The 21,522-nt window shown below is 40.4% G+C and overlaps 3 protein-coding genes across 7 annotated transcripts; 1 reads left to right on the top strand and 2 right to left on the bottom strand.

Annotated features, from left to right (window-relative positions):
* Positions 1-1,446: 1,446 nt before the first annotated feature.
* On the bottom strand, positions 1,447-3,678 carry s100a11 (S100 calcium binding protein A11). The gene is made up of 3 exons (XM_046418186.1): positions 3,571-3,678; positions 3,329-3,475; positions 1,447-1,792 (listed from the first exon to the last, which is right to left on the bottom strand). Exons 2-3 carry the CDS (start codon positions 3,455-3,457, stop codon positions 1,658-1,660), a joined length of 264 nt encoding a protein of 87 aa, XP_046274142.1. The 5' UTR covers positions 3,458-3,475; positions 3,571-3,678; the 3' UTR covers positions 1,447-1,657.
* A 1,000-nt stretch (positions 3,679-4,678) lies between these two features.
* pbxip1a (pre-B-cell leukemia homeobox interacting protein 1a) lies at positions 4,679-14,829 on the bottom strand. Of its 5 annotated transcripts, none has more exons than XM_046416967.1 (11): positions 14,683-14,829; positions 13,738-13,865; positions 12,434-12,518; positions 12,228-12,295; positions 11,003-11,654; positions 9,479-9,712; positions 9,136-9,159; positions 8,687-8,730; positions 8,411-8,506; positions 8,088-8,268; positions 4,679-7,886 (listed from the first exon to the last, which is right to left on the bottom strand). In XM_046416967.1, exons 2-11 carry the CDS (start codon positions 13,807-13,809, stop codon positions 6,853-6,855), a joined length of 2,490 nt encoding a protein of 829 aa, XP_046272923.1. In that variant the 5' UTR covers positions 13,810-13,865; positions 14,683-14,829; the 3' UTR covers positions 4,679-6,852. The 5 variants fall into 5 exon arrangements, with proteins under 5 accessions (XP_046272923.1, XP_046272921.1, XP_046272920.1 ...); XM_046416965.1 differs by having other exon boundaries at positions 9,479-9,714; positions 11,002-11,654; positions 14,698-14,822; XM_046416964.1 differs by having other exon boundaries at positions 9,479-9,714; positions 11,002-11,654; positions 13,738-13,927; positions 14,683-14,808.
* Positions 14,830-16,210: 1,381 nt separating this feature from the next.
* cks1b (CDC28 protein kinase regulatory subunit 1B) lies at positions 16,211-19,327 on the top strand. Its single transcript, XM_046416969.1, has 4 exons — positions 16,211-16,367; positions 16,620-16,680; positions 17,611-17,738; positions 18,543-19,327. Exons 2-4 carry the CDS (start codon positions 16,622-16,624, stop codon positions 18,590-18,592), a joined length of 237 nt encoding a protein of 78 aa, XP_046272925.1. The 5' UTR covers positions 16,211-16,367; positions 16,620-16,621; the 3' UTR covers positions 18,593-19,327.
* Positions 19,328-21,522: the final 2,195 nt, after the last annotated feature.

The raw sequence follows: 21,522 nt of genomic DNA, 5'->3' as shown, positions 1-21,522 counted from the left end.
GCGTGTACCTGGAAGAGTGAGAGGGAGAATTGGGAATGTGGAAGAGCGCAGCTTTAACGCAGAGGAAAAGGGAGTAAACGTGTATGAAAACTGTTAGACTTGGTTTTTATTGGAATTATCTTTGGCTCACGGGCCAGCTGTTTCACGTCATGTGTGATTTGCACAGTTTCACGCCAACTCGGCTGGCTTGTGGTTTCAAGAGCAGCTTCATCTGCGGGGACGCGGCGTCAGGGCGGGTGGGATTACTTCATCTGCTTAAGGCTCAGCTGCTTTCAAAAATCTTTCATTTATTAACTGTAGACACAGTAAAACTCAAAGTGTGGCTATCATTCAGAATCTTATAATTATTTTTTGGGGGGAGGACGTGCCCTTTTTTCACCCGTCTTTGTAACTGGGGACAGCAGACAGGCGTGTCAGACGGACACATTCAAAATACACTCTTGTTTTGCATGAAGAAAAGTCACAGATATGAATAAAGTCCTAGTTTTTAACAAGAAGAGGCAGTTAAAACTTAAATTTGGCTGCGACGGAGGCCCAGTCTTTTCCAAGCTGACACTTTTGATAGTAATCTTCGGTCAACATACTACAGGAGAGACAGTGTGGGTGTTGCAAGAGGTAAAGCAGCCCTGCCAGATTCTGGAGAGGGTTTTTCAGTCTTTCTAATTTTACAGATTAAATCTCACAAATGGTGCTTCTCTCTGTGGATAACAGGCCTACGCACTGAGCCTATCTGGGGAAGCTCTGGGACACTTCCCTTTGCAGACAGACACACACAGAGTCCACACTAGATGCGTGCCCTGCCCCCTTTTTTGGTTTTTGTTTTTTTTTTTTGTTCAAGCTGGTGACTCATTTGCCTGCCACCACCTCTCCCACATTGGCACCTTAGCATGTGTAATTTGGATATAAAGGTCACGTTTGCTTATCTGTTGAAAGAGCTGCATTTTCCAACATCAATTAGACGCACCTCGACGCTTTTACAAAAATTAAAACAGGCCTGCGGGCTGTAAAACAGCTGTGAAACAAGCCGGCACACATAACACTGTCTAGACATCAGAATAAACAAAAAGTGACCATTACACCCTGTGTTATCAGTTACAATTACAATTTAATTAAACCACAAAGCTCCAAATTTTGCAAAAACAAGAAGTCCCGTCACACATAATGGACTTTGTTTGGTCCACATGTCCTCATTACAGTCTGCTGAGCCCTCAGTGATAGACAGTGAAGACCAGGCCTTTGCATCACTGCTGCTTAACGCTTGGACAGACAGCTTTGTACAGGCATTATGAAGCTCTATGGAACAAGATATGGTCTGGATGGTCTAGTTGTGGGAGAAGTATCACATATAGGATTACAGCCCCCTAAATCAATGCTGTCATACTCTCCCTCCCAAATGTGGACGGTTAGACATCATATAATGTGGTGAATGAATGACAGGAGTCAGAGTGTTGGTGGCTGAGCGCTTGAGACAATGAAGCCTTTAATTCAAAGTTCCCTGCATTCAACAAATGGTTAACTAAAGAGTTACACATGTGGCACTGGTGGGGTGATAAAAGAATGCGAATGCCTTTGAGCTGAGGACTTGAACAGCTTAAGTTGAGTTGACTGACGTTTGCACAATCTGCTCAAAGCCACAACTGACAGGAGACGGCGAGCTCTACTGACTGAAGCCTCCCTGTTTGCTCGCCAGTTTCCCAATCAGCTGCCAGAACTCGGAGAAAGTCAGCTCCCCGTCGTTGTTTTCATCCAGCGAGCTCATGAGCTGCTCGACCGCACTGGCGTCGCTGGCGTTCTGTGGGTGAGAGGAGACCCCGATCACTACAAAGTCCCTCTGAGGTGCAACATCAGCTACTCTGCAAGACTGTCCTGCCATCTAATGGCTGAGGGAAGCCATGGACAAGTTCATTTACAGCCACACAACATGTCCTTCAGAGGCACACATTTAATCAAACTCTGTTACTCAGAAATGCAGACATTACAAAACATGTATTACATGAACATATGTTGTAAAACTGGCAATTAATATGTCAGATTTTTTGTGACACTGATGATAAATTTGATCAGTTAATCGTTCAACTGATTTGTTGGGTAAAACTATTGAAACGTTTGATGTTTATAGTTCATCAAGTATTTGCTTGCTGTCATTCATTTTATACCAATATACATTGAGGACATTTTTAACCCAGACAGACCAATTCGATTTAATGCATAACCTTATGCTGGACATCATGAAGTGCTTATTTGAGACAGGAAATTACATTTGTCCCACACTGATGAAAATGGTTGGTAAATAAACAAAGAATATTTGTTTTAGCCGCAGCCCTTTGTATGTATGTTGCAACATGTCATACACACCAACACCCAGCATAAAAATGTGACGCTAAACTGAAATTTAAAAAGTATATGGTTACACAAGAAACCTGTATGAAAATAATTCAACACAGTATACACATGCTGTATGTTTCATTAGGTACATTTAGTCAAGTACTGTTAGTTTAGTAAAAATATGAGGCACTTGTACTTTTCATACCACTTTCTAAATCTACTTCATTAAATTTCAGAGGGAAATATTGTACTTTACAACTTTAGGTAATGGCTAATTTACATATTGCATACAAAATGTGCAAAGAACTATAAAATATGATGTTTTGTCATAAACTGTCCAACAGTGCAGTACAAGTACAGCTGAAACAACTGTTTAAGCCATTTTAAAGAGATTTCATGGATCTGGCTTCTCATCTCTGAATATTTGTCATTTCCTGTTCACACTTGTATACATTTACTTAAGAAACATTTTCACTGCATGTCTTTTACATGTAGATCAAGTAGTTTTACTGTGTGGGTTTGGTACTTTTTCTCAGGTACCCTGAAAGATCAGAATACTTTCTCCATCACTGCCCAAGACATGATGATATGTGCGAACTCAAGTTCAACTCATAAAAAGTATCCGACTCTATTCATTTCACAGCAGAAATGCACATTTTTTGAGGATGGATAACTGTGGGATGACATGTAAAAGCCATATGCCTGCATTAATATGTCTGAATAACAGCTCAGTAACATCTGGAGAGGATTCAGACAGCTTAATGTACCATAATAAAATAAAAAAAACAACACAGTAATGTGCAAAGCTTAAAGCAAGAACATTTTTTGAGGAAATGTGAAGAAAGGAAGTGTGTGTTGAATCAAATATTACATGAATGTAAAACCACTCTATGCTTGAAATCAGGTTTGATGCCTGAGAAATTGAAGCCTTCCATCTGTAAGTGCTGTGGACACAAAGTCGCAGCAGGAGGCAAAATGGCTATGAACAACGTCTGAGCTTTACCTTGACAAAGTTGGGCAGCTGAGAGGTCACCAGGTTTTGGAACTCATCTTTGCTCAGGGTGCTGGAGGATCCGTCCTTCCCAGCGTATGTCTTGAACTGGGTGACGAGCGTGGAGATGGCAGCTTCCATGATGGCTTGTGCTGAGAACTGGAAAGTAAAGGAAGAGAGAGGAAGACAAGCCTCAGCGATGCTGTGAAGTCACAGGTAGAGCTGTACTGTAAAACCGTGGCTTGTGGTCTCACCTTTTGTGCTGAGATGCTGTATGGTGTGTTACAGTACCAAGAACTGCGTCCCTCCACTCTGACTATCACCCCTCTACATATATATATACTTCATCTCCACCCGCTCATGCACACATCAGCGGAAAACACTTAACCTGCCCCCTTCTCCCCCATCCAGTCGGCTGATGTTATCTCTGTGCTGGGGACACACATTATAAAACTGCACACAAACACAGCTACATGAACACACACACATAAAACAGAAGAAGTAAAAAAAAAAAAAACCCCAACTGTCATTCTGTCCTACAAAGGGCAAATTTGCACTGATGGTAGCACAAAACGCTTTTCAGTCTGTTTGCAGAGCAAGGGATTTAGTGACGGCATTTTTGTCAGGCCATTCTAATCAAGTGACTGAATCACGCCTGTCTAAGCAGTAATTAGTTTATACAAAACATGACTCAAATAATACGCCATTCAGGGCAACACACACGGTCACATGTGTAAGTACTTCCAACGATATGAGTAAATATGTGTGGAATACCTGCAGGAGAGATTTAAAAAGAAAACCGATTCCTTTTAACAGCATTTTAAAGGAGGATGTTATTAAAGGTTGCTTTTCTCTCATTTATTTTCTCGTGATTGTCTGTTGTTGCTGATCAGAAGTAACCAAAAAAAAAAAAAAGACCACAAGAACACACAGAAATGCTCGTGCGGTGACTCGATTGTAAAATTCAAAGAATGACAAGCTCTCTCTGAGGTTTCAAAGTGACCGACTGCTCTCAGTCATTGCTTACATTCTCGCTCATCAGCGCATCAGGCCAGTGGCTGTTTGCTTTGTGCATCACATACGCGATGAGGGGGAGTTCGTGCCTGTGCAGTTGTCAGCTCCTGCTCTCACAATTTAATCTGCATGAAAATATTTTAGTTTGGCAACATACTGTAGCTGTGATAATGCATACCTGTCATGCCAACACTTCCACTTCCTGCCAGAGCGTGAGTCACACGCAGCTGGGTGTCATCGTACATTTTCGGTGTTAAGATGCCACTGATGTGCTCTGCCATAACTTGTTAATTAGAATTTTCTCCTCATATGAATGAATGAATGAACTGAAGTTAAATAAGGACAAACTTTTACATATTTAATGGTGGAAACTTTATTGAACTCAACACTGACATCCTAAAAGAGGACAAAACTGATAATGGCAAAAAATAAAAATGATTCAAATTTATCAATACATTTGTCCAGGGATCAATTACATGCACATTAGAGCCGGTTCCTACGGCACAGTTAAGCCCTACGGTTGTCCCACAAAGACAAAAACACCTCTCAAACTGAACTTTCATAAATGTGTTTCATTAAAGAACTCATCTGCTGAAATGCTTTCTTCTGATCCCTTTGGTCTAAAAACATTCAAAAAAAGTTCCTCTTTACAAACAGCAGAGAACGTTTAACAAAAAACCGTTCGACACATCATGTGTAAAACCTATAACATTCTTTCTCTGCCCTTCAAGCAGCAGTAAAATTGCAAGTAGTGTAAACTCGTTCTTCTTAACCTTCCAGAAGCTAATGAAATCCAAGACCTCTCGAACAACCTAACTAACATATCTATAATAATAAAGGCACGTAAGCAGTAGCTGGCAAACTAAATTTCTGAAAACCAAACAAAAACGTCACAATTTTCACATATTCGATGTGTACGGCCTTGGACAAAATCTGTGGTTCTTCTCGTTAAGAATAAGGAAAAGAGTTGCAGTGTTTTGACAATAAATAAAAATGAAACACTTCAAAAATTCCTTCACCAAAGAATAAGAACCAGCAATCACAACCTGTCGACTTAAACTTCACATCCGCTTAAACAGGGAAAACTTCATGATGAGATATAACTATAATCAAACACTAAAACAAAACAACAACAAAATAACAATATTAATTCTTTTGTTTCAAATAAGGACAAAGTGTCTTTTTTTTTTTATTTACCTTTTGCCTGGCTCACTCAACTTAAAATTTGAAAAACCAAATGGCAGCAGCTTCCTCATTTTGCCATTTTCCTGAACAAAGTAACTTTATCACTTGTGTGCATATCAGTTATCAATGTGCCAACAAAATAAGAGGACAACGAAAAGAGTAAAAATAGTAATTTGGCTGTCAAATCTCATTACTGGTGTATTAACAAAGCTATTAAATAAAACTACTGTGGGATGGATCACAAAAGCTGGAGTACCCAGTATATGTAGATCATGTGTTGGAGGTCCCCATGGCTACATTATTGAAAAAAAAAAAAGCAGAAGATGAACTGAAAAGTGAGAAAAGACTAATGTAAATGTGAATGCTGGAGAAAAGTGCTAAAGTGGTTTAGCAGTCATAAATTTATCTATGGCTATCACTTTGTCCTATTGCTTTTTTTTGTTTGTTTGTTTGTTTTTTTTGAGCAGTACTGAAGTTCCACAAACCGACTCCCCCTTTCCACACATCTGCTGTGAACTGACCGCGGGCAGTCGGAGGAAGAAAAGACTAGAATCTAGAAACAAAACGCTCAGAGGCTGGATCACCCAAATCTACTGAAGAGCTGCTGACACAAAACTGGTCTGACCTGATCTGATTCTATCACTGAAAGAACCAGGATCTCACACTCTGGGATTAGATAGTTACACACAGCTGGTGGTGGAGGCAAATGGTATGTGCAAAAAAAAGAAAAAAAAACCCATAATAAAACAAACAAAAAAACCCCTCAGCATTTGTTTTAACCTGCTCAGAATAGCGGCAGGTTGTTTCCACAAAGTGGGCAGGATGTCAAATGACAGAAAAGTATTAAGTATTTAAGTGTCAATTTAACATGACTTTCTGTGATTGACAACTTATGTAAATGACTTGACCATGAGTATATTTAAACATTGCACTGGCGCTCAACAGAATTATTTGCAAATACCATCTCCTGAAAGCCCATTTTTTTGTGTCTGTGTGACCTGAATATCATCAGTTTGAATTATATTATGAACTGCAACATGCACTATGCATTGAGAAACACTACAGAGCAGGGGAACATCCACACAACACATTACCGAAGGATTTCGCATTTAGGAGGCATGACCTGACAGAGGTAGGTAACAACAGCTAAATCCAAAATGACAAGTACAAGTCTAGCTTATAATTGAAGACTCAGAGGAACACATTTATGAGAGGCACAACCACTCTGTACCAGAAGCTACTACAATTACAGCTCTTAGGGGAGAATGTAGGCAAGAAATGTCCTATAAAACCACCACTTGTGCTGCATCTTAGTGTTGTGTTTTGTCTTTGTCTGTTTAAGCTGTGGCGGCAAACTTCCACAGGGCTTCTCGTTCAAATTCCTCCATCTCCTCCTCCAGGGAGTCGTCATCTTTCGGCCCACCGGCCTCTAAAACGTCAACCATGTCCTCCAGAATGTCAGCCACGTCCTCGGCAAAGTCACTGAAAAGAACCCTGTCGTGGATAAACACGCCGTCCTCGAAGAACTCTGCAGTCAGCTTCCTGATCCTGTCCTTGCTCTCAGATGAAGATCCTTCAAGCTTGCTCAGGTAGCCCTCCAGCAGCTCCTCAAACTCTGGCAGCTCCACTGGGTAGAGCCCCTCCTTGCTGGCGCAGTCCTCCATTGAGCTGCAGCCCAGCTGGGGGCGAACATTGCGTCTGAGCTTCTGCTCCTGGTCTCTCCAGAAGTCGTTCTGGTTGTGCTGATGAGGCTGACGGGGCTGATGGTGGTGATGTTGGTGGTGGCTGTGGGAGCTCTTACCAGGCCGGCTGTGCCACGGTTTCTCCTTCCTCCTCTCCTCTCTGTCCATTCTGCGCTCACCTTTCTTCCTCTCCCACTCATCCTGGTGTTTCCTCCATGCCTCCTTGTGAGAGTTTTGGTTCTGAGACTTCCACTCTTTCTCCTTCTTCTCCTCTTTGTCCCTCCGTCCTCCGTCTTTGCTATGCTTCCAGTCTTTCTCTTCTCTCCGCTCTTTCTTTTCTTCTTTCTTCCAGTGGTCCCGCTCAACGCCTTTGCCTTTGTTCCCTTTCCATTTGGACTCTCGTTTCTTCTTCTCACCCCACCTCTCGACCTGTTCGGAGAGCTTCCTCTGGATCGCCTCCAAACTATCCCTCACTCGTTTCCTGTCGCCTCCATCTTTTTTCATCCCTTGCAGTCTCTTTCTGCTTTCCTCCAAAAGGGACTTCTGCCTCTGAAGTTCTTCCTTCACCCTTTCTCCCTCATTAGTGTCCTTCCTCCTCTCAGGTCCAGCTGCTTTTTGGGTACTCTGAGCGTCTTTGTCACTAGGTTGAGTTGCCGAGCTTGAGGCAGCTGGGGGCATTTCCTGATCAGCTGTGAAGGAATCAAGTTATCAGACTTAAAATGGGGTTGGTAGTTAATTATATAAGAAAGGTTTAGCACTCTTAGGAATCAATTTTTATATCTCCATACCAATCTATATGCTTCATCGTTTCAGTAAATATCAACATGCAACAGCACTGATTTCATTCAGTACTAAATGAACAGATTCACTTCATGGTTGCCTCATTTCACCTGTGAGCTGGCTGAGTTCGGTCACCCTGGCTCTCAGAATCTCCAACTCTTTCTTCAGCTCGGGCAGAGATGACAGCTCGTCTTTCAGCTTTGTGTTTTCTTTTTCCAGACTCGCTTTACCCTTTTCATCACCGCTCGCTGCTACTGCCTTCAGAGCTGAGTCGAGTTCTTCTTTCTGAGACTACAAAGTAAAGAAAAAGCTGCCGTTGTCAAAGCCAATGGTTCTGCACAACTTGGACTTCAAGCAAAAAATATTCATTGAAAACACGCTGTCTACGTATTGCAAAAGAGCATCATTAGCTTCAGCAAACTTGTATACTGACCTGTAGTTGGGCCTCTAGCTGGGCGATTTGTTGGTTTTCCTGTGTCAGTTTATCCAATAGCGCTTTCATATCCTGTGGATCACTGCTAAGCCAGTCCTGAATTGAAAATGGTTGGAAAATGAATAAAACACACATTTTTAAATAATCCTATCTTTAGCATTTAGTCTTTTAAGTTTTAAGACTCAGGTTCTGTTTAAATACGACTGTTTAAACTCATACTAGTCAACATATAAGAGACTGAGTAAGTGAAGCAAAGAAGAGATGGTAGGAACAGACCCTGCTTTGTTCTCCATCACTCATCTCGGAGCCGTCAAAGTCGCCTGTCAGAGAAGAAAATAAAACACGTTTCACACAAGTCTTACAACAGGCAATTTCACTGACACACAGATGCCAAGCTGTCTTACAACAGCATGAGATGCTTTTGCTGTGAAGTGCATTCCATAAGCTCAGTTTTTAGACAAAAGTTTTAAAACTCCATTGAAAAAGTATGACATATCGCCCCTAACCAAGCCGACTGCCCTCAACTTAAACACACTCGACATGTGTGAGTCCTTCAAAACAGTGTTGAAGAGTGTTATTGTATAATTCAGAGTGCGTGTTATTTGCCATTTTCTGCTGCCACTGCATGAAGTGTCAGGCCAGATAAGTGCTTGGACAAGCTATTGAGCATTAGCCAGCTAGTGCAGAAGCTTACACTGATGTCTTATCTTTATTACTGGACCTACCGTCATCCAGGTCAGAGAGAAAACCTGTTGACACAGTACAGCTTAGTCAACAAGACCTAAAAACAGACATCTGTCTACTGCTGACAACTGCGAATAAAAGTGCTTATGTAATTTCTAAATACTGGCCTGGACAAATAAGCAAATGTATAATAAAATAATTTTTTGGACAATTTTTACAATAAATCTTAAAACTGTCTGTCATTTTAAAGATAATGAGCAGTAAGCACAAAATTAAGATATTTCTAAAATTATACTTACTATAAAAGTGGTTTTAATCGTCCTGTACTGGCCATGAAAAGCAGAAGAAAGATGGTGGGTTTAGCTAAGAGTTAGAGGAACTCACCTGAGAGGAAGAGGGAACCTAAGAAGAGCAGGATCAGAGCACCCACAATGCATTTGTTCAAGGAGAACCACGGCTTTTCCTCCTTCTTCTCAGCAAGCTTGAACTCCACTTCCTCCTCCTCATCTTCCTCATCTGATGTTCTTGGTCTTGGTGCCTCAAAGGAAGGGACATTCCTCCTCCTCAGTCCATCATCAAAGCTGCTTGTGTCGCCCATGTCAAAATTACTGGATGGCTCTGGGGTGGGGGAGGGAGAAATATAGTTAAAGAAAAAAGATACCCTAAACATAAAAAAGCGATGGCAAGACAGCAGAGAGTAGTCACATTTAGTGATGTATTTTTGTGAAAGTAAAACCACATGCATTTAAATGTGGGCCCCGATTCAGTTCAACAAATCATCTCGACATCTTTGGCAACCTAAATGTCAGAACGAGAGTAATTTACAAAAATCATAATTACCTACTGGCAGACTGCCTCACAATGCTAAAATCTAAGCGACTACATGAATTGCAAAGCACAGCAGTGTGTAAACAGCATGTGGAAAAAAGGCTGACAAAAGTCACTGCTGCTTGTGGAAATGGGTGACATTTTCTCACTAAATTACAACAACAGTAATTTCATGCATGGGGGTTTCTTCATTTTCTCAGCAGGGTGTGCGCCTCCCTGTCACACTGATAAATCACTTTCCAGCTGCTAGCGTGACACAGATAAGAAACATGTTCGCCAGTTCTTCTGCGAGAGAACCCTCGTTTTCTTCTTCTATCGACTCGTGCTAATTACAAAAAGCCACAAAGCACTTATACACTTTACTCAAGCCTGAGTGAGTTAAAAAAAAACAAAACAAAACAAAACAGGCAGAGCTGTCAACAGCTTCGAGGGCTCAGACCCCCAGGGGCCCACAAAAGCCCCGTGTTCATTACGTAGCAGTTGGTTTATAATAATATGATCAATTGTAACTTTGTTTGGAATACACTTATATGATGCGTATTCTCTAATTGTGTTAAATCTTATTGCCACACAGTAAATCCATGGACGTGTATTATTCCAGCAGAGAAAACCTGGCTACAAGCCCAGCAACTCAATTTTGTCCTTGGGCCCCATGGTAGGTTATTCTAGCAATGGCTTTATTGCAGAAAGGACTGTGCTGTCTATTACCCAAAGCTAACTAGAAGATCAGCTGTTAAGAAATCTCTTAATCCTAATCTGTTACTGCTTGACAACGATTTATCTCCTGGGGGGAATGACCAATGTTTCCCTTTTGGTGTACCCAGCAGACATCCAGATAATGGATATCTAGACCAAGATTTTTGTTCTATTGCATTTTCTACTTTCATTGATGTTTAACCTTCCTGTCTGGGATTTGTTTTATTTTACTTTTATTTATTTATTTAACTTTTGCTAAATAAATCAATTTTATATATATATGTCATTTATATATATATATAAAAATTGGTTTACTCTCTAGTTCCACTGCTTGATATCTCACGCATGCATCATCACAAATATTCCTATAGATTGAGCCCATACCTCCTTCTTCTTCTTCTTCTTCTTGTTCTTCTTCTCTCTCATTCTGAGTCACTGTCTCAGATGGCTCAGTCTCCTCCTTCTCCACAGTTGCGTCCTCCTCTGCCTCTTCTGAACCAACAGTCTCTGGTGCCGGACTGTCATCGATAGGGCTTTCCGTCACCAGATTCTCCGGGCCTTGGCTCGGCAGCTCTGTGCTCTCTGGAGCGAAGCTGATATCAGCTTCAACATGAGATGGAAGATCAGTGGCTGTAAGTGTTTCTGTGGGGATGTTTATCTCAGAGGCAGCAGTGAAGGTAGAACTCTCCCCGGCAAGGATCGGCCCGATGCCAGCAGGCGTGTCAGGTGCTTGTTTTGTAGAGGTGGGGACCTCAGTCAGGGGAGAAACAGAGCGAGACTCCTCAGGCTCAGTTGCTAGAAGTTCAGAAGCAGGAATATCGAGTGGAGCCCCCATATCAATGTTGGTGACAAAGGGTGTGGCTCCTAGGTGTTCGTTGTCACTCGGGGAGCTCGTCACAATGTCATGGATGACTGGAGGCTGACTCTCAAGGTCGATGTCTGGAGGGTCAAGAGGGTTTGGTAAAAGAGGACTCATTCGGGTTGGACTAGAAGGAATGGGACCTTCACTGGACTCTGGAGAGGTCTCCTGACACACCTAGAAATCAGGGCAGCAATGAAGAAGGTTTTCTGTGGATATTTTTATACTTTGGTATGATTATTTTGTGATCTTCACTGCAATCAAAGTGTTATTTCGTGATTAATTCTTATAGTTCTGTTTTAGACTGCACCAACTTTGCCTCAGTCTACAGTGCTTAAACATTTAATTATTTCAAAAGAACTGGTCTCAACTTCTTAAACTGTATTGAGTGTTGGCAGTTGTAGTCATTTTTTTCCAGTCACCTTACTGGAAACACAACTTCTTGATGTGGCTAAAAGCATCACAAACACCTGAGACTACTGTCAAGAGTATCTCTGCAACTTGTAAGACACATTTTATCCTGTATGGTTACGAACATTGGTGCAAAATAGGTACTGGCAACAAAGGCAGGTATGTAAAGTTGATGTTATTAGATCTAAAAAGAATTTTGTCAAACTCAACTGCACCTAAGCTGGAAATGAACAGTCACAGTGTCTACATGTGGGCACAACAATACATTGCTATAAAGGTGTCGTTCAATGGTCTCACTGTGTCCCAATTACATTATTGTGTAGTTAATTCTGTACCAACCTGATGGCCTTCTTCAGACAGGACAGTTTCTATTGAAATGTCACTTGGTTTGAACTCCAGAGCAGCTCCTGAAATAAAACACATGACATCAAAAGTAACATACTAAACCAAGGATGGATTTAAAAACAATCATTTTTCAGTCTTGAGTAATGATTCTTATTTGTTGCCACAACAAAATCCAGCAGCCACAGACACTGGCTCAGTACCTGTCACCTCCTCAGAGAGACTTGGGACGTCACCCAGGCTCTCGGTGCCGTCGTCTACTGGCCCGACATTCTCAACAGCAGCCTCCTGTGGAGTGAGAGAACATCCCACCTATATTATCCTAACATAGAGCCTGAGCTGGGAAACATATCAACATGTCTTGTTTGTCATCTGTAACTGAACTGAATAATGGGAATTTATTGTTTACTTGTTATGCTGACCTAACTCAATATGTGGTAGATACGTAGTCAGATTTCTCCCATAATGATTTCTGAAATACTGGATAACTGCAGCTACAAATTACAGTTAGATTCACAATGAACCTGTGTTAAATATATGGACATATAATTCTCCATTCCTAACCTTACTTACACTCAGCTGCCACATTTAGTCTGTCCTCACTGATATGAATTAGGTGTCTCCAAAACTACACAACCCAAATTTAAAAAAAAAAAGTTGGGACGCTGTATAAAACAGAATAAAACAGAATGATAATAATGAAAATAATGATAATCCTTGACATAAACTCAAATGAAAACAATACAAAGACAATATTTTTAATATTTTCTCTCAACAACTTAATTGTTTTTGTAAGTATATTACGCTTATTCTGAATTTGATACCAGCAAAATGTAAGTTAGTCAACACCTCTCTAGAAAAGTTTCATCAAAAACTGAGCATTAAATTCTTAAAGGGATGGTTTATTGCAAGGTGGCTGTATTAAACTCCATAGTTTGAATCGGGTATACCTGTAAAGTTGCAATTGAAAGTATATTGACCTTGTGGTTATTACAATATAAATATTCTTGTCCTTAATGCCCCCTCTTAATATGTATCTATAAAATGTAGTGGTGTAGTAGTAGAGGTATAAGCTAGCATAAATGGAAATTCTCAAGTATAGTACAAGTACTTCAAATTTGTACTTAAGTGCAGTACTTTAGTACTTAATTACATCCCACCATTGCAGTACAGTCACACACATGTACTTGCACATAGAGTAAAAATACATAACAAACAAAATGACAAACAAAAGCTAAGGAAAAATGTCTCGCACATTCAGAAATAAACAGATTGCGCATAAAAACTGCAGGCTAAGTTTCAGTATTGGACTAATGGATCATCATTTGGGGCTTGGCAAACATTTGCCACAATTTTCTAATTATGTGAAGCTTTGGAGTGCAAGCACAGACGTGCCATACATTCAGTGTACTCGTATTCAAAACCAAGGGAAACAACCATCCTCTAAATTAAATCCAGGCACACAAGAGCTTGAAGCAGAGTTTCCTGATCTGGTTCTCTGTTTTACCTCGGGGGAGAGGAGGGTCCAGCTGTTGGTTGAGGAGCCAGTGCTGCCTGTGCTGTTGCTGTTGTCAGACATCGCCCTCTTCAGGCTCAATTTGGCACAGCACGGTGCAGACTCAGCTTAATGTTATTCTGCAGACGACGACAGAAACAACGTGTCCTCGTTGAACATGCCTGACGCATACGCTACATGCCTTATGGGAACAAACAGAATTATCTAGATGTAAAAATATAACTGTAATTTGGCTATTAGTATACATTTAAGCTGGCCGATATTCAAAAGTATGAATATGCACAGTTCTGAACACTGAAATACACACAAAACGACAAACTACGCCTCATGCTCTGCACTATTATGATGGCGATTATGTAAATTGTATCCTATTAGGACACACTTGTGCAATAACCTTGGAGTTTTGGACATAAATCACTGCACGCACGGGATAAAGACCAGATTGTCGTTGATACAAGTTATGTAACGGTGTGGTGGCATCCATAATATACTGCTGCGCAGTTAAACAAAGGGTTCGGTCAGAAGAAACAGGAATATCAAACTGTATTCATCACTTCTGCTATTTCCAGCCAACCATTCATTCAGATCCATCCATCGGGTCAATCTATGTGGCAGTTAAATTACCAAAAATGGTCAAACCCCAGACACGAGCAGCCCATTGATCCACAGACGAGCAAACACAGGTTTATACTCACTGGTCGACAACACTATGTGCGCCAAGCTTCTCTTTTGCACTTATATTAGACAAAATTAAGGGGCTATGGTTGTTGTAGCAACCAAATTAAAGGTTCATTCATGATGGTAAACAAAGGACGGTAGGCTGAATATTCCCACTCCCACTCTTCCGCGTTCTCACTCGGGCCTCATCTGTTAGTGAGCGCTTCAAACACTAGCTACAGTCTATCAGATCAAACACAAAGGAGACGGTTTATTTACCACACTTGCTCACACCTCAGTCCCTCGTTGTTTGGGCCTTCCAAACCTTTGTTTTTCTAGTAGGGACAACGCTCCTCTCTTCCAGTGAACTTGGGAACTTTGGGAATTCCAAGCTGCGTCACGTCGACCAAGTCGCCTTTCGTCCAATAGGATTTCAGGAGAAGCTCGGAAGCTCCCGCCTCTGAACTAAGGCTGCACCAATCAGATTGGAGTGTCGTGTCAGGAAAACGACGCACATCCTAGCATGATTGACGCTCGCAGGTGAATGTGGCAGGTGATAGACGCAGATCCTTCCTCTGGTTTTTATTATTACAACTTCATGTGTGAACCCAACCCTCAAGATGCATGCGTGCGCATGTATATATATATACACACACAGAAGGGAGAGGCGACCAGGACCAGCCGCACACTGACACGTCTGCAGAGCTATATTTGAGCTGCGGGACTTACCAGAGCGGACAATCCCTTCACTCCCGTTGCTCTAGTGTGGACATGAATTTCATCATCTGGTTCATTTTCTCCTAAAATTGGAGTGTGTTAACTGCGTTGTCCGTGATAGACATATTTGATTTTTTACACGTCTGCATATCTGAAATGAGAATCAAAGAAAACTGCCTTCTGTGGCTCCAGATAGGTTATGTATTAGGACTCAAATAACAAATTAACGCCACAGTTTAAAACCAATCCTAAAAGAAAGTAAAAGTATTATGTGTATGTGTATTTGTAAATTACAATTTAAACATTTTAACGCTTTGAAAATGTTAAATGCTTTGTTTTTATGACTGGAGGCCAAACTGACTGTATCATAATAAATGTTGAGATGTTGATTAGTTAATTGCCACTGACCATTGCTTCGATATTTCTTGTGTCTGTATGGTTTAAAATTGAAACATTTGCATTTTTTAATTTTATGAGTTATTTTAGATATGTGCTTTTATATAGCTCATAAAACATATAATGTTTGTAAAAGATAAGGCATGCATGCAAATAGGACATAGATTTCTCATAGATTCTATAAATTCTCATTGTAAAGAAATAAGGATAGTGGAGGAGGCGAATTAAGATATGTCATCAATAGATCTTAAAAATCATAACTTTCTCAAGACATTTGAAACAGATTGTCAGTTTCATCCAGCCATTCTCTGTCCAAGCGTAGCTGTACTTAAAGTATAATTTCACCCCGTGTCTCTTGTATTAATATATAAAACTGTCAGAAGAACCCTAATAAAAGAGCTCTTATAAAGAATTAGAACTGTTCATAAACGATGTATCCATAGACCAAATTCACTAAAGACACTTGATATCTAGGCTACAAAGCGTGGCACAGTAAAAATATCTGGGTCACTGGTTATGCAATGACATTAAAGAACATATACATCTATGTCGTGTTTGGACTGTATTGAAAACTTCCTGAAAGTTAAGTGTGGTGCCTTTTTTGCTGACCAATTAGGAGTGTTTCTAGTCATTACATCGATTTCCTGCAACAGGCAGAACTGACCAATAGCAACAGAGCTCTTCAGATCGATTGACCAATAGGATGAGGCGATATCTATTTGAACTGTGAAAAGCGGGCTCGCTAACATTCGAGAGGGAAACAAAGAAGGAGTCAACATCTCGCTACTTTTGGACGTGAAAAACTGGAATCATTTACAGTTTCTCATCAGGATCTTTGGCTATCATATAAGGTATGCTTGAAAAACTCGATGACTGCGTCCCACAACATCAGAAACCTCAAGTTTGTCGTCTACATTAACACGAGTTGTCTGAGATTACATTTGTTCTCGGCTGACTTGGGCGATGTTAGCATGTTAGCCACAGTTGCTAAGTTATGCTAACTAAAACTTGCTGTACCTTTTGAAGCTGCAACAGCACATTCATTTGTTTCCATTGATTTGCATTGTCAACTAATTGTAAAGATTTCTCTACCGGTTTTCCAGTCATGTCTCACAAGCAGATTTACTACTCTGATAAATACGACGATGACAAGTACGAGTACAGGTATGTATGGCTCATGTACAAAGTTAACAACTTGTGTCTATGCATGCGTAGTGGGTGTGTACTCTCTTCTGTGTTGTGGCATGAGTCAAAGACAACTTCTCTCTCGGCTCACTTCGCCATTTATTAACACGAATCTGGAACACAGGAAGACATAATGTCTCACAGCCAGAGTGCTAATAAGATCCGCGATGAAAAGCACACACGCGGACAGTATGTAGTAGACTGATGGCAAGAGTGGGGTATCTCACATAACAAATAGTAATAATATGTACCTGGAACACAGGAAGACAATGTCTCATAGCCGGAGTGCTAATAAGATCCGCGATGAAAAGTACACTGAAATATAAACCCCAAATTAGCATCAATCACAGTACTACAGGGCGGCTATGTTGCTACATTTAAGCTAGCTGGTCTCTCACAATATGGAGCGCTCGATTTACAAAGCCACAACAGTGGCTTCTGATAACGTCTATCAGGCCACAATACCAGAATGTGAACTTTTAACAGTAAAACAATAAAGTTAACTGGTCATTCCGGCAGAGCTCATTAGACCCTGACTTACCACGCAGACAGTATGTAGTAGACTGATGACAAGAGTGGGGTGACCCTTGCCAAGTCTACAGGGGTTCTCTAGATGGCGCTAAATTACACTGTCCCGTGGGGAGACTCTACAACCAATACAATATACAGAATGATAACTCAATGGCAAGTGAAATCAAAATGAATAAAGGAGTTATTACCCTGTTACACATGTTGTTATATCAGTGTCATGTTATTCTATACCAATTCTCTTCAAGTCAAAGTTGCCAGCAATGTTACCTGAGTGAAATTGTATACAAACTATTGTCAGTTATGTAACACGATAATTCATATTTTTTTATGTATCTTGCAAATTCTTTTCAATATCCGCCCTCGTATTTTAACTTGCAGGCACGTAATGCTACCCAAAGAAATTGCAAAACGTGTACCCAAGACCCATTTGATGTCAGAGACCGAGTGGAGGAACCTGGGGGTCCAGCAGAGCCAAGGATGGGTGCACTACATGATCCACCAGCCAGGTATTTTGTTGCCGAGCCAGGAATAATGATATGAATAACAACATACCAATGCAAAGGAAAGAAATAGATAAGATAAGAATGTTATTGATCCCACAGGAAATTGTTGTGCATACAAAAGTAGAAAGTGTTGCAAGTACAAAATATCTTGTTTTTGTTCACTGTTGATCATTTTGGTTGGTTGTCAATCATCAAGATAACTCTTGACCAATGAAAACATGCAGAACTATCATATTTGAAAGGTGTGTGTGGTGGTTTCACTAGTCAATGTCACTGGTAGACAGTTGGTGGAACTGAAAATCTTAAGGTTAAAATAAGTGTATGAATTTGAGATTAAGCGAATGTGTAAAGTTGACATTTTTGTAGTAAAATGGCAGCAGATCACATTGACATTATTTGATGTTAACTGTTGGAATGCCAAATCCAAAAGTATCACATGCTAAATTTGCAATTTAAAACAAAACTATCTGAAACAGCTTGTTTGCCTTCAGCAAAACTTGGTCACTGTTTTAAGTTGATCAAAACATTGAAGCCCCCTTTTCTTTGTATTTGTGTTTTGGTCGCACAGTTGCCAGTAAGGTGACCCAACCCATCGTGGTGTCTGATGTTAAAATAGATAAAGTTACACAATAGTGGCACAGATTAGTGGTAAACTTTTGAATAGATACAGTGACCACATGCATATGGACAGCAGGTGTCAAACTCAGCTGCACCCTTTATTCAGAAACAATTGACTAGGGGTCACATTTCCACACAGGGGATCAAAGTATCACAACTGTTAAGTATTGTTGTTCTTTTCTCCTCCAGAGCCACACATTCTGCTCTTCCGACGCCCTCTGCCCGCCCAAAAGTCATAAGGGAGATATTCTCTGGGTCTGTGAATGATCAGCCCTATTTGTGCCATGGATCAACTCGTCAACGTTGGGATCATGTTGTCAGATTGCCAACCTCTTGGGTGGTAGGTGACGTGTTGTTTTTGGCTGATCATTTTGGACCTGGAGAAGGAATATCGCATTTATGAACAGTGGTTGTGTAATGGAGTATGCGTTTGAAGGAAATCAACCCTTCACTTGAGAAAAAGACTTCACGTGTAAACGGCGACACGCCGTCTGCCAGAAACCTTCAAATCGGCTAGCACTGTCTTTTTGACTTGATGTATCTGTCCATCTTGCTGAACCTGCTTGGATATTCCAGACTTTTAGAACAAATGTTATAAGATGTGGGGAGTGAAACTTGTTAAACATTTGAGTAATTCCAACAGATTGCATTCTGTGTGAAGCTCTGGTTAGAGCACAAGCCAGATAAAATAGTAGGATCCCAAATTAAGTTGACTCGGAAACATCAAATTGTGGTTTTAACATGTTGCTGCTTGGTTTAAATGACACTGTAGATTTGCATTTAACAATTTTTGACATGTGCATGAAAAGCCGCATCCACAAGAGTCACCTCGAAACTACTTTTGATCCCTTCCATTAGCTTTGGCCTGCTCTCAAACAAACCTTTTTTTTGATGGGTCTGACTGCACCAGTGAGCTGCTCAGTATTTATTAACGTTTTGCCCTTTCTGAAATAAATGTAAACTTTTAAACCTTATTAGTGTGGACTTTTGTTTTAGCAGTGTTTTGGGTTTAAAATTACATGGAACCACTTGATACGTTAAAATGCATGGGGGTTGGGTGACTTGTTTTCATTGTCAAAGTTGGTACCAAACACTTGCACCAATTTTAGGTATTACATGTATGGGTATAGAGTTGTTCTACCTTTTAGAGTCATAGCAAAATGATGATGGGCAAAGTTGTGATGCATTTAGTTCTTGAACAAACAGCTGAAATTAAATTGTTTGGTGAAATCCCTGTACCCTTACAATTACTTTGGTGTTTGACCGTGTTGGGTAATTTGAAGACCCTAATACTGAAATTAGCATTGCAGCACCACGGCTGAATCAAACTTGAAACGTACTGAACTGCATGCTAGTTTTTCCACCATAACATGCATAAGGTACGTGCTTGTATTTGAACTTTTTTCTGAATACACAGTTGCTCATCACGGTTTCCTGTTGATGTCAGCTGCAACAAACAGTCTTCACATATGAAATGTTGCTCGTGTCTCTTGACAGCCTGTTCCCAAAAGCAGAACAGAATTTTTCCAGTTCACGAGCTTCATGACATGATGCACTCACTAATAACATTAGAATTAGTGGCATTTTTTTGCTGCAAGTGTGTGAATGTAACGGATCGAACGCGACGATCTGTGCTTTAAAATGCTTATTTAACACTGCTTTCTACTTCAAGAATTATGCTTATTGAATAGAATGCAAGGTACAGCCCCTAGACCTTTGACTGGTACCAGTTTGGTGTGGTCTAACCACTGATAGAAAATTAAACTACTGAGTTGCTGAAGTGCCCTCCCTGTTTGCAACGCCAAACCTTTGGTGTTCATACAGTTTGTTAATCTAACGCTGATTTATTTTTTCCTGTATGACCCCAGAAACAAATTAGAAATTCATCACAACCGAATGTGTGTTACTGGAATAAGTGTGAGCCAAAACTGTGTTGTAAAATTTCAATGAGTAGTATAATCAGGTGTTGGGGCTCATCGCCTTACCTGTCGTACTATAATGTGATGAGCCCTGCTGGGATAAAGCTGTGATCTGACAAAACGCAGGCACGGATGCCAGACGGCACACCTCACCAATGTGTGATATGATGGTGCACAGTTGGTGTTCATCCAGTGGCTCAGTGATGCTGCATCTGTTGTCTGGCAATGTGACTGGACTCTCGTTTTTCTTTTTAGTTGCCTGTGATATTGCCAATCTAACAATTCCAGTCTCCCGTTTGGGTCTCATACTGGTAAATGTCTCTGCGAGCTTTATGGACAAAATGTTTTACTGAATGGGCAAGTCATTATGGTGGCGTACATGCATAAAGGGAGAGGCAGGCACAGCATCTGCCACGCATTTAAAAGTTACACTTGTTAACGACTAATACGTTATTGCTGTACAGAGGCTTTAATGAGCTAAAACACGGAGAGTTTATAATTCAGAGGATATGTTCTGTTGGTCCAAGTGTCAGTTTCAAGCGGCTCTTTATAAATCAAACTTTGGGTCTCTAAGACCTATGATAGCATGTTGTCTAGCCCCATGTAATTATTCTAACCCCGCAGCTAACTTTAGCTGCATAAGTTGAGTAAAAAGAGGCCAAAAGGCTTTGAGAGACTATTGTACAAAAATAAGTTAAGTGAAGAATTATGTTTTTAATTTTACTGTTTACTGGGCTGCATTTTTCCTCATTATGAAGCTGTTGATTAGTTTCTCCGATAATGACTTTGTCTATAAAATGACAGAAAATAGTAAAAAAAAAAAAAAGAAAAAGCGTCATTTCTTTTGTATTTTGGTCTGACCCATGACTTCATTTTGCTGTCATATAAGATACAGAAAATTAGCAAATATTCAAATTCTAGAGGCCAGAATTGCTGAATTTGTCACGGGCCTCTGAATCCACAGGGACTCCCACTGAGTAAACCAGCATCTTTTTTATGGGATATGCAACAACCTTTTAATTTATGACAGTGTAGTTTGATTCTGATTTTATGCTGTTAAGTCTACAACTGTCATGAATATCACTATGTACTAACTGTATCAAGGGGAAATTAGACTCTTGTCTTCTCAGCCATTGTGGGCTTTTTTAAAAATAAATGAATAAAAAAAATTACCCAGTTTTACAGTATTTCAGGTACAGCATACAGGAACATATACATCTTATTACACAGCTTAAGAATCCCTGAAAACA

This window comes from Scatophagus argus, chromosome 17, assembly GCF_020382885.2.
Source record: "Scatophagus argus isolate fScaArg1 chromosome 17, fScaArg1.pri, whole genome shotgun sequence".
In the NCBI taxonomy this organism is placed as follows: Eukaryota; Metazoa; Chordata; class Actinopteri; family Scatophagidae; genus Scatophagus; species Scatophagus argus.
The sequence above is the reverse complement of the archived record's forward strand: the minus strand, read 5'-3'. Positions and strand labels throughout refer to the sequence as shown.